The sequence below is a fragment of the Sander vitreus genome, chromosome 9 (assembly GCF_031162955.1).
Source record: "Sander vitreus isolate 19-12246 chromosome 9, sanVit1, whole genome shotgun sequence".
Classification (NCBI taxonomy): Eukaryota; Metazoa; Chordata; class Actinopteri; order Perciformes; family Percidae; genus Sander; species Sander vitreus.
In genome coordinates this window covers 31,543,459-31,556,828 of record NC_135863.1, presented here as the reverse complement: position 1 = coordinate 31,556,828, position 13,370 = coordinate 31,543,459, and the positions used below count along the sequence as shown (strand labels likewise).

Sequence of the window (13,370 nt, the reverse complement as noted above, 5' to 3'; positions counted from 1 at the left end):
GTTGCCAGGGGGTACATGGAAAGATTATAGCCAACTACTGTCATTTTAACATTTTAAAATTATGATTTGATTAAAAGAATGTATCCACATATTAACATTAAGTCAATTGTAACAGCTGAACACTGCATGTTGCCGTTACTGTAAGAGAAAACTAGTTAGCAAGCGAAGAGCGAAGCACAGAAGTTTGAACAGGTAGCTAAAAGTATGGTAGAAATAGAAAGCTAACAGTAATGGTTAAACAGTTCAAATGATTAGTTATAAGCAGGGCCACACAGAATCTGCAGACTCAGAATTTTCTGCAGATTTAAAAAAAGAAAAAGAAATTAAAAAAACTCAGAATGTTAACACATCTCCACCCCAAACAGAAAAAAACAGTCCACTAAATTCCCCCAGCTTTTGTCTTTCCTTCTGCAGATTCTGTTTGGTTCTGGTTATAAGCACTGGACAAATGGTCAAAATAGTTAGCTGAAAGTAACGTTAGTGGATGATTGGTCACATATTCATCATTACATTCATTCTTAGTATTAGTAGCCTAGTAGTAGTACGGTTGCTGAGCAAACCAACCAACCAATATTGGTAGTTTAATTGTATGAGAAACTTAACAATATCCACTTTTATATAATGAATGGTATAGAATTACACATTTGGAACATACACTGGGAATCGATGAAGGGGTATGTAAATTCAGCTGACCAAAATGGTTGGGAACCACTGCTCTACGCCACACTAGCATTCGGCAGTGTCCTGGTTTCCCTACATCCACGTGCCATGGTACAACTGCCTGGAACACAGCCAGCACTGGTCAGCCGAACCCAAAGCCCTGGCACCCAGTAGGGCACCGTTCACGTGAGAGATTAACTCTACGCTGCTGTCCTCTCTGCTGTCAGTTCCACTCTGCTGGCTCCCTGCTCTGCAGGCCGCCCATATACATCCCCTCCTACAGATAAGCCTGCTGCAGACAGGAAACTGTAGAAAATATTCATGTTTGACATGCCGTGCCTCAAAGACCCCAAACACCAGCCGGACTTTGAGCCAGCCAGAGGCAAAGGTTAACAGACAAGTATTTTCACAATACACACATCTTCAGGGATATGGCTGAGGAAGTAGGGCACTTGATGTGAATGATTCAGCACAGATATGAGAGTACACTGCATTGCGGAAACAAATGTCTTATATTTAAGTTTAGTAAAATGCTTTTGGTATAAAACACCAAACTCAATCTTGTCTTTAAAGCTATAGTGCGCGACTATTTTATATTTATGTACGTCCGTTACATTCAAGCCATTGCCAAATGAGTTGCTACAAAGCTAGTTAAGCCTATCAGCTCCACACAACTCTCTCTGTATTTCTCAGTATGGTTATGTTCAGAAAATGGTGCCATTCGGCGACTTTTGCTCACAGCAGCTCGAGTGATGCGGTTTACGTCACCGCTGAGAGAGGACAACAGCGGCGTTCAGCTTTGGAGACGAAGAGGACATAAAAATTACATCTTCTGAAGAGCTCATCATGTTTTTTAACATTTTTAACTGCGTGGAGGAGGGGTGGGGGTGGTGCGAGGCTTGTGTCATCCAGATGTGCCGACAGTGTTGTTGTCATTACTCTTTTAAAAAACAATCCCTTGTTTTACAAAAATTGTTCACTGAAATGTGTTTCTGAAAACATTTTAATGCGCCAAATAGGCCATGCAGTTGCTGATCGGTCCGTTTAGAAGATGAACTTTTGAGTGGCGGCAAGCTGAGCTGCCAGCTCCTCATTTGCATAAAGTAGCCTGGATTCAACTTTATGCAAATGAGGAGCGGGCAACTTGACACCCTGCTTCTCCAAAGTCTCCGCGACACTACCAGAATGCATTGCACGTCGGCAGAAGTGGAGAAATGACTCTGACAGTGGACACGTACCATTTAATTCCTCATAGGGGCGACATAATCAATGCACGATAGCTTCAAAGGCAGGGTTGGTAATGGTGAAAAGCTAGCAAGATTTTACATAGCATCCTCGGGGACTCCAGCTAACCCCTCCCCCTGCCGGCGGGCTCTGACCCACTAACAGACGTGCACGAGCACCGCTGCGTCGCTGCTTCAGCGCAGAGCAGAGAAAGGACCGCAGTTTTAATTAATGTCTCATTCACCGGTAAGCAAACATCTAATATTATCATAAAGAATGTTTAAAACAAACTGACTACTGGCGACCACGTGCATTCAGCTCAGGCTCGTAAACGGGAGGGGTAGAGTACATGCAGCAGGGCAAGGAGGCATTTCATTGGTTCTTTCCAAGCGGACTGCGAGGCTGTGATTGGTGGGTGTTTTAACAGGATGACAGCAGCTACAGATGACGGATCTTTTTCGCTCCTTTTTCAGAGTCATTTCAAACAATATATAAAGAAGTGTATAGTGGAAATAGTTCCCAACCCTGCCTTCAAACCCTATCTGCATGCTGACACTTATGCCTGTCCGCCTTGCTGGTGTGCCATATTTCTGCTTGAGCAGAGACACATGTGAGAGGGCAGCTCTGCTAAAGTAAACACTTTGACCTGCTACTCACTGCTGTTCATGAATAAATGAATCCATCCATAATTCATCTGTTCTTTTTAAACTGTGTATTTACACATCCGATGTGCGCTCTTCAATTACACATAGTCAAATGGTGTGTTCTGGCGAGTGTACTTCAATGCATATTTGTTTGCTGTGAAGCATATCACGTAATGTGAGACGTTTGTTTGTGAACAACTTCAGTGTGTCCTCTACATGTGTCCTTGTTTCCTTTCATGCTCGATTGTGTTTGTGTTTGTAGACTTTGACTTCCCATGCATACACATGCTCCCATGACGGATTCACTGAATGTGCTTCATATTGTAAGTCCCATGAAAAGAAATAATTAAGCGGATTTAATGTTATCTCCTTTTTAGAGAGATGTGCAAGTTGTTCAGGAGGGTCGGAAGTAGGCTGTTAGCCAGATTTGTATCTCTCAGCAACTCTCCCCCAGGCCCTCCCTGTATTTCTGGCCTGCTTGATACAATGACAGTGAGAGCTGCCTCACCACAGAACAGCGATTAATATTTAATCCAAACAAAACTCTTATTAGTGAAGCCTGCTCCCTGCTTAAAACTGCCACCAGGCCGAAGAGGGCATGGCGTGGTGCACTGCCTTTTGACTCGAGATGGACCTGGTGTACACAAGTTACTCCTGTTGTTCATATCCAGCGAGCGTGTGGCGGCCGGGTGGCTAATCCTATTTGGTGATCAAACACCTCCTCGATGAGGGCTGAAAGGACGGAAGCTAAGCTAATCATAGTGTTTAAGACATCTCAGCACAGGCCCAGAAATGAACATAGATTAATCATTAATGCTCTACAGCGCTGCACTGTGATCATCAAGGGAGGCCATGTGGGCTGGGGGAAGGGAATACAAAGTTTAAGAGTGTGTGTATGTGTGTTACAGTAGGAGTAGTCTGAATTAACGGATGTACATTTCCAGGATGAAGCCTGACATCCTGCGCATGATTTTCGCTCTCTGTGTGTTGCTGCTCTCAAAAACTTTCTTTGCTACGGTAAACAAAAACAGCCTTCGAGCAAGCAAGATAAACACTAAAATGGCAGGTTTTAAAAAAAGATTTCGGATCGTGCAACAAGTCAGACCTGCTGGGTTCTTTCTGTGAATGACTGTAAAGATTTACAGCACAGAGTGGCAGGATTGCCATGGACAAAGCAACGTTCCACAAGGCGTTACACTGGTAAGAGCAAATTATGTTTAACCATGCATCCAGCTTATATAAATAGCTCACGTTACTGTATTGTGTGAACAGTTTATTTAATATTTTATGTGGCGTTTTCTCTCGTGGGTGCAACTGTTCCACTAAAACGTAGAAGTTCCTTCCTGAGTCCATTTTGCAGCGCCACCGTCGCTGCGTCTGGAACTTAGCCCCACCCAAGACTATTGTGATTGGTTTAAAGAAATGCAAACAACCCAGACTGTTTTTTTCCTCCTATCCTAGAATGTATATGTGTTGTAGCCAGACCTTACTCGAGGTCTGGCAGGTCTTTTGCGTTTTTTGCCCCCAACGTCTCCCCCAGGCAGCGCGCCAATGGTTATGTTTAGAGTTAAGGTTAGGGTTAGCTGCCTGGAAGGCGGTCTGGCAATGCGAGACTAGTATGTGTGTGACAAAAGGAGTAAAACAATCTAGGTGCTCTCCTGTGTGTGTCAGTGCTGCTTTTTTTATTGGCTCATGCTGACAGAGTAAAACGGCAGTAACCATATTAAGCATTTCATCACAGAGAAACATTTACTCTCCGCCTGCATTGTTAGCACCATCTACACCACGCGCATAGCCAATATAGTCTGTATACAAGCCTACTCTCAGTTATGTGTGAGTAAGACAGATTGCAGCCACTCTCATTTTTTCCCACGCAATATAAACTCACTGTAGTAATCACATTAAAGTGAAAGAAATCAGAAAAGAACGGAGGGGAGGGAGAAATGGGGTGGGGAGAAAGGCGGCAGGAAAAATAGAGGCAGGCAGAGACGGTGGTGACAACACTGGGGGGGGGAGCTGGAGGCTGCTACTGTCAACAGTATGGATAAAGACAAATGGTGTTCCACTGCTCTCTAGCCAGGCAGAAAAACACCACGTCCGCATTTGTCTGCTCCCGGTTTCTCTCCTTGTCATGTCATAATCAGCAAAAAACCTCACTGTCACAAGAACAGAAACACACACACACACACACACACACACACACACACACACACTTTCTCTCTGTCTGACTGACTGAGTATTCCTAACTCGGTGGGCAAATCTGATAATTTTATTTACACACAACCCCTCATTGATATGACCCACATACTGTACTGGGCGTGCTGGAGCATCACCATGGCAGCCGTATGTATGGCCAGATGGAGGCCAGGCACAGGAAGTGACCTTACAACCTCCTGTCTCCTCTCATCTCCCTTCTCCTCTCTGCTGTACGTCCCTGAACCAACCGCTCATAAACTTCAATTCCCTTTTTTACTGCGTCCTCCTCCCATTCTTCCCTGTATATGATCCTATGTAAGGATTTCATCTCTGCTACATCTCTTCTTACAACCCATTCAGTCCATTTACCTACAGTACGTTGCCCCTTCTTTCCCTCTCCCTCCTCGCCTCCTTTTGGCATCCACTGCTGTCCAATATGGGCTCTTGGTTGTATGCAGGAGCTAAAGTCCCACTCAGTGGAGGGAGAATACAATGAAATGAGGGGATTTGCAAGGCGCTCCATTGTTTCATGTGTTCATGCAGTATAATGGGACATTTCTGTCAGACTGAAGAGAGGAGTGGTAGACCAGCATGGGGATCAGAGATCCCTGGCTTCACACGGTGCTGCTGAATATAGTCAACATAACTCCCACACAAAGAGCGTCTGAGGGACAATAAAGAGTAGGAAACAGCTCAGAAGAAGAGGAGCCAGATAGTGTGATGTATTGTGTGGTGTAAAAAGATATTTTGTCTGCTGCTTTGTTGGCTTCTGCTAAAATGATCAGTAAATTATTCAATAAGTTGACAATTTTGATACACTTCTAAAATGTGAGGATTTGCTGTTTCCGTCTTCTATCACTATCTTCCATCGTTTTCTATCACTGTAACCCGAATATATTTGGGTTCTGGACTGTTGGTTGGGCAAAACAAGCAATGCAAAGATGTCGCCTTGAGCGCTGAGAAATTGCAATGGTCATTTCTCACAATTTTCAACATCTTTTTAACTAAATGATTCATATATTTTTGCATAAATAGTCAGACAGACCAGACTAATTTGACAATAATCCTTAGTTGCAGCCCTAATGTTGACACACCCCATGAGAGGTTTGTTTCCATGGTGTCAAAATTCAATAACAATTCCCAGCGTGACGTGCATCTATGTGTCAATGGTGATGTAACCGATAAAATATCAATTTTAAGGAAAGGCTGTGAAAATGTCCACCAACAGGTGTGTTCTTTATGCGTTGTTTTACGCACTGATGGGGATTTTAAATTCAACAAAGATTATGTGTACAGTATATAAAGGCTTGAACAGATGTGATGCAGTAAGTACTAAGAGTAGCCAGCTATGAATTTTTAATGCTGAGGTGAAAGCCTATTCCACAAACAAACACACCGTGGTTACAACCGTCTGTATGTTGAATGACACACACACACACACACACACACACACACACACACACACACACAGTGTAAACAGTGTATAATGCCTACAACTGTGAGCTAAACGTGTACTGACATTTTGCTCAAATCAATACAGCTGTCACAGACACACTCACATGTCACTAAAGAGAGGTAGAGAGAGATAGAGAGAGATGCCATGCTGCAGTGCCGTAGCATCCAAACTGTCCTGGACAGCACAAAGCCCTACCTGCTGGCTCTACTGCATCCCCAGTGCCACAACGACCAATGACCAGGGCATTAGGAAGCAATTCTATGATCATTTTCACACTACAGAGGCACACCGTAACTCTTAAAGTGAGGATCAAAATGTAAATATTAGAAGTTACACACAAAAACGCATGGATGTACTGCAAAAACACACAAACAAAAAAGTGAAAGACATGAACAATGATATTACAGTAACAGCTGCATGAGCTGTTGATGGAGGGGGAGAGATGGGGTGATGTTGGTGAAAGGATGCACGAGGAGGCTGAGTGTTAACTGTACTCACAGCTCAGAATAGAGGATGTGCAGGTTGCCCAAATTGTCTGTGTAGTTGGCCGGGCTGAGCCAGGGCAGGACCAGCAGCAACAGAGCCTTCATGGTCAACGCTCGGCTCTTTTCCCTCTCTTCTCCCCCTCTTTCTCTCCTCTCTGCACTGTAGCTTTCTCCTCTTCTACACCCCCCTCCTCCCCGTCCTCCTCCTCCACCTCCAATTCTCCGAAACTGGCCGTGCTGACCCTCGCTCCCCCTCCCCAACTTCCTCGCCTGCCTTCCTTCTCCTGAGGGGCTCTCGGATCAGAATTAATCCTTCACTTCCTACCTTTTCAGCCTCTTTCTTTCCCTCTAGTTCCCCCCCCCTCTCTCTTTCTCTCTCTACCTCTCTACCTCTGTGTCTGTGAGCTTGGCAGTTTCTTCTTCTGCCTCAGGCTGGCTGCCTGGTCATCTCAGCTGCAGAGGCAAACGGGCCACTTGCCAGAGGTTGAAGACGAAAACGGAGGAGGAGGAAGAAGCAGCAGAGGCAGGCGCAGAGCAGAAGTCCCGTTGTGGCTCAGGAGGAAGAGGAGAAAGTGCAAGAAGAAGAGGAAGGAGACCCATGCAAAGGTGGCACATTTGGAATACAATTTGAGATATGCAGCCCTTTAATCTGCTCTGGGCACTGGCGAGTTGTAAGAGGATTTGCGCTTGTATGCGTGTGTGTGCTTGTCTGTCTCCATCGGTGTGCGCGCGTGCATGTGTGCGTGTATGTCAGAGAGAACAGCGCAGGCTGTGACTTATACTGCAGCAGAAACCACCGAGGGGGGAGATGGAGCAGACCAAACAAAGACAGAAGGGGGGAGAGGTACTGGGTGCTGCTCTGATTGGCTCTGCCCTCTTCACACCTCGTACACACACGCACACACTTAGACACACACTCACACACACACACACACACACACACACACACACACACACACACACACACACACACACACACACACACACACACACACACACACACACACACACACACACACACACACACACACACACACCCTCTGCATTCACCTCCCCCTGCCTCCACATATGTTGGTCCATGAAGGGGGAGGATAGAGAGGAGGGAGGAAAATATGTTGCCTCCAAGCCCTCACCCCTCCTCTCCAACGATGGACTGCTCCCTGTGCAGCAGATTGGTCTGATTGCTTAAAAGAATCTGCCTTCCATGTGTGGGAAAAAAACAAAAAGAGCATGACCAAAACACACCGACAAATCAATATTCTCTGCATTGATGGAGGCTTGTTATTCTGAGTGACATAAAAGAGAACGACAGGGGTAAAAAAAAAGAAGAAAAAAAAAATAGATTTGGAATAAATCTTGAGAGAACCACTGTCCAAGTGCACATTTCATTCATTTCAGTAAGTCAGTCAGTCAGTCAGTCATACAATCATTCAATTTCAGGGTATATACAAAGAGAGGGGGAAAGATAAATTGGTATAGGTGATGCACAATAACAAAGGTTAACCCTGTCTATCATTACTACCTGATTTAATAGGTTGTGCAGGGATCTTGGGAAGCACTTCCAGCTGGGAAGTGATGGGAGAAAGGTGTGTGTTGATACATGTTGATGGCAGTGATTGGCATTCACTTGAAGGTGTGGAATACAAAAACAAGATACATTTAAAAGCTGTTTGAGGTGCGTATTTATTTCTTCTATCATCCCTTCCTGTTTTTTTTTTTTTTAATCTCTTCTCTGTTGTCACTCCCATCTCTCTCTGTCTTTTTCTGTAGTAAACACAAAGCAGGAGGGAGAGATGATGCCGTAACAACTTTGAATGTGAAGTACTGCAGCTAATCTATTTTCATTTCATCCTGTCAAATCTCAACCTCAATCTCTTTCCAGTGATATTTATTTAGCTATTTCATTCTAACTACAGAGTCATGTCAATTTTATTTTTAAAGCTCACACTTGATTTTCATAGCGCTCCGCTGCCTGCAACCCTCCAGAAAGAAACTTAACTGGTGTAAATACCCTGTCTGAATGAATATTTCATGGATGGAGGTAGAGTAGTTAAATGCTGAATGTGTGTGTGTGTGTGTGTGTGTGTGTGTGTGTGTGTGTGTGTGTGTGTGTGTGTGTGTGCGGGCGCGTTTGTGTGTGTGTTAATGCATGTGTGCATACTGAAGCATAAGTTATCCTGCGGTATTTGAACAGTGCGCACAGCAACAAGACCACAGGGCACACAGGAAATGGAAACGTAATTGGATTGTGACAGGATGCAGTTTGTGAACAGAAACCAGTCTGCCCCCACAGGAGTCGTTTCATTCACTCGCATATTGACTCACACTCACAAAAACACCATCATAACATACACATACACACATACTCTCCCCCAATTATTACTGTTGATTTTCCACTCACAGCATCCAATTGCTTATACCTATGTCATTTCAAAGTGGGTATTTTTAAAGATACATTATTGGAATTATGCCTTACCAAGACAACTGAGCAATACAGTGTTATACAGTACGCACGGACCTATCTGTGTGTACATTTATGTTATATTGAATAAATAAGAGGAAGCTATTGATGCTTTAGAAATAAGCAGATGGTAATCCTAGCACCACAATATCTTACATGAATTATGGGAACAATTTCTGCTTATTCCTTTTACTGAAGCGTCTGCGTTATTATGGAACCCATGCCACTTCTAGGCAAGACCTGTCCTTCAATAGCATTTACACACTACTATTGGCCAGGTGTCCAAGGTAACGTAACCCGATTTGTTCAGGTCCTATCCCCTGACCAATGGGCAATCCTAACCTTAACCACTCAAGGTCAATGCTTAACCCCAACCAATCAAGCTGCGGGACTTGCCTAGAAGTGAGGATCCATAATAACACGTATGCTACAGATGTCTTTTCTCTTTTCTTAGATCTTTTTGAGGAAATAAATAATGTGGGAACACCTGTCACATCTTAAACGGAAAATGTGATTTACCTCTGCCCTCTACAACAGAGGAATGGGAGGACGACCTGAAGAAGTGGCCTTGGGTTACAGAGCAAACTATATTAGCTTAACGTTAGCTAAAATGTTAATAAGTTGGGATAAGTTGCATTGTTCTGCCCAATTAGCTTCTTTATTGTTTCCGTTGCTACTGACGGTGAATCAATGAACAATCTGAAAAGAGGCTTAGCAGTACTTCTATTAAGAACTGACACTTAATAAGGTCAGGCGTGTTTTGTTAAAGCAGGTGAGACACAATCTTGTCTAGGCTATTTAAAAGCAAACATGAAAAGAGCCTACTGAAACAGTACCATCACTGACAGTAACAATCCCTTTTCATGTATTTGACACACTTTTTAAGTCACAAATTCAGTTTGTATTGTTGGTGCCGCTGCAAACAGCATATCTTATCCCTCAACTTCATAACCTTTTAGCTAACGCTAAGCTAACTTAGTTTGTTATGAGTCTACTTCTCGAGGTTGTCCTTTCACCCCTTGGTAGTACAAGGCACAAGTATGACCATATTATCCCTTTTAAGGTGTTTTTCAAATCAAGAAGAGATAAGACACATGCAGCATACCACTAACTCTCGCAAAAGCTGGTTGAGTGAGAGGAATAACCGGAAGTCACACCCAAGGTAACATGGGACTAACGTGATTAGCAGGTTAGCTTATCCCCCTGCCACCTTAGTTGGCAGGTCTCTCTTTTTTCCCCTCTCATTCTCTGTTTGTATCTCTCATACAAACAAAGGTCACATAGAAAAGTAACTGCCACATTCATTAAGAACTCTCATTTCTTTTCCAAATTTTCGCATAAGCTTTTAAGGACTCCCAGTGTGCTTTGAAAGTGTACTTGAAAACAAGTACATTTTCACACAAAAAGGAGGAAGAAGAAAAAAAGAAACACGATCATGCTCAAGGCAGAACATCAGTAAAACACACACATGGTGCTCTGGGTAAATTAATTTGACTAACACAAAATATATGAGAGCAAGAGACGTTCAGAGAAGAGAAAACCTGTTTTAAGCAGCACGTGTAGCCTACATGTAGTCACACTTAACTAAATAGCTAAATAGAAGAAAATACCTGAGCAGTCATCTGTGCAAGCCCTTACAGGACAAAGAAACATAGCGGATAAGAAATACCGTTGTTCAAATGGTTTAGATTTTGTACTTTATTGCACTGGTTGTTTCCAGAATGACTGATTTCTCTAACCAAAGGCCAATAAAGGTCATGAATGATTACATGAGTATGAAATCATCTCTGACCAGATGGCTGTCTCAGTCATTACAACTCCTGACCCTTTGCCAGATTCTGGGGTATGGCCAGAGACAGAGTGCACTGACATCATGGCCACAAAAATACTCACAGTGAGATAGCTTAGGGAAGTATGATGTCATTTACATATCACCAGTCTTGAAATGTATCTCTATGTCTGGATACAGAAAAGATGTTATAAAAAGAATAGCATGCACCTAACAAATGTGGATATAGTTCAGGTTTGATTGGGTTTAGGCACATGAATGACTTGGTTAGGCTTTGGGAAAGATCATGGTTTGGGTTAAAATGACTATTCTGTTATGGTTACGAGACCCTTGGTGTCATGGTGGAAATAATGACAACTTAGTTATTTTTTGGGAACATTTTTGGCTATGAGAAACCCACTTTGACTTTCGGTCAGTAAAGTCCAATGTTTGGTTGATCAATCCAACAATCAGTCACCTGCACATGTTAAAACTTAACAAATACTAGGCCAACAATAATAATTAACTTATTAAACACATACTGTGTAGTCACAATCAGTGGGCCATATTAAAATGTGTAAAAATGTATTAAAAATACACACTGTTCACATGTATTAAAAAGTGAACAGAATAAAAATGTTGAAGTTTCAGAAACTTTTTCACATCACATTGTGTAGAGTCGTCCCTCTGGACGTGGCCTCTCACCTCCACAGATAACACCTTCAAACTATGGGAGAACTGCTGAATCCTTCTGGGAGTCGGCCTCAGAGCTCCACACCTCATTATGACACTCAAACTACATAAAGGAAAAGACTGGGAGATAATGGAGCAAGGTGGTGAAAAAGATAGAGGGAAGGATGGGGTAGAAAAGAAGGTGTAAGAAAGACAAGAAGCAGAGACAATGCGTGCATGTTGGTGGTGGGAAATAAGACAGAAAGAAGGGGCAGGAAAAAGAGTTTACAGAGTTTTATAAAGTGCAAATGAATAGGAAACACTCTGCTGCTTGTGTGTAATGTGTGGCGAGATGCACTAATTATCCCAGAGGCCTTTGGGCTAGAGGAGTATTAATGAGCATTAATGAAAACAGATCCAGACTGAGAGAAACCAAAGAACTGTCTTTTAATGATATATAAACAGAGGTGCTGGGCCTTGTTTAGATGAAAGTTGGGTTAGAGGAAGAACTCTCCTCTTTGGGACTGGAGCTGTGGGTTAATGGCGATGGGCAGAGGAGGGTGGGAAACCTAGAGTGTGTAATTACTGCAGGTCATTGTAGCTTCTACCAGAGCAAGGGTAAATAGGAGAGAGAAAAAAACATAAAGAAAGAAACTCACTTCTTGCTTACTTGTTTAATAAGAGCACTGATGATATCTTAGTTTCTTTAATGGAAAATACAGTTATAGGCCTGCAAATGCGTAAAGGATAATGTAGAGTGAGCCGGTCAGAATTGCGAATTAGAACCCTGGCAGGGTGATGCAGGACCTGGGTCTTTAATCTGAACCTAAAGGAGTTCAATTCGCAATAATAATTGGCTCGCTCTACATTATCCCGCTTATTATATACCTTAAAACACAGCTACTCATACAGAGGTTACCCACTGGTGACGCCTGCGTCCCGATTGGGACGGTTAACTTTACCACTGACAAGCACTGCTCCAGCGGAAGCCAAGTCGCTCTGGTGAGTGAGTTTGCACAGTTGCCATTAGCGCTGTAAGCAATCCCAATTTCCTCAACCGTCTCTCTTTGGGATCTGCTGATCATTGGTTTGAGCTCCGTATAAGCACAAATTGACCAAAAAAATGGTCCGCCAGAGTCTATGATCAATATTCTGTCCATGGCAATGGTCTGTTATACTTAGCAATGGTCTGTTATACTCAAGGGGGTAAGCCAGCCTCCGCAAAGCGTAGCTCCTATGGAGCCATTTTGTTGCTATCAAGCCATCACCTCCCGTTAGCATCCCATTGACTGCCATTCATTCTGGTGCCACTTTGACAGTGAATAACTTTACATCTGAAGCGTTTAAAGACTCTATTTGTCCGTTGTTTATTTCTAAAGAAACACGACAATGTATAAAAGGCTCCATTACCTTGTATCTCACGTTATGGCTCCGTAGCAGACGTTTTTATAAAAATAGGCTAACAATTGTGTCATAACCAAGTGACTTACTGTCTCATAGTAGAGGAATTACCGTATAGTACAGGAGAAGCTCTCAGGCAGTTTGGACTTACATTAGCTGTTTATGTTTAATTACTAATGTTAACTAGCATTTTAGTGATCAATAATTAGCCTGTGTCTATGTTATCTCCTTACATATACCTACGCTCTCCGTCTCTGCTAGATTGGGAATGATTGAGATTTCTCTTGGCACAGCTACAAGAAGACTTACAACTTTCAGACAGGTTGCTCACGTCACATCTACGTCTTCAAGCTCAGTTGGAGGCTGCTCAGTAACGCTCAGCCGTCACCGGGAAAGTGCTTCT

At 43.1% G+C, this 13,370-nt stretch overlaps 1 protein-coding gene across 4 annotated transcripts in view; it reads right to left on the bottom strand.

Moving 5' to 3' along the window:
- Positions 1–13,370, bottom strand: part of lnx1 (ligand of numb-protein X 1) — a 47,345-nt gene that overhangs the window by 26,988 nt on the left and 6,987 nt on the right. For 2 of the 4 annotated variants that reach the window (XM_078259718.1, XM_078259719.1), the window contains exon 1: positions 6,679–6,785. The exons of the other annotated variants lie outside the window; for them this stretch is intronic. In XM_078259718.1, the coding sequence (XP_078115844.1) occupies positions 6,679–6,770 (92 nt within the window). In that variant the 5' untranslated portion in view covers positions 6,771–6,785. Of the gene's footprint in view, positions 1–6,678; positions 6,786–13,370 lie in introns of those variants that run through there. 4 annotated transcript variants of the gene reach the window in all.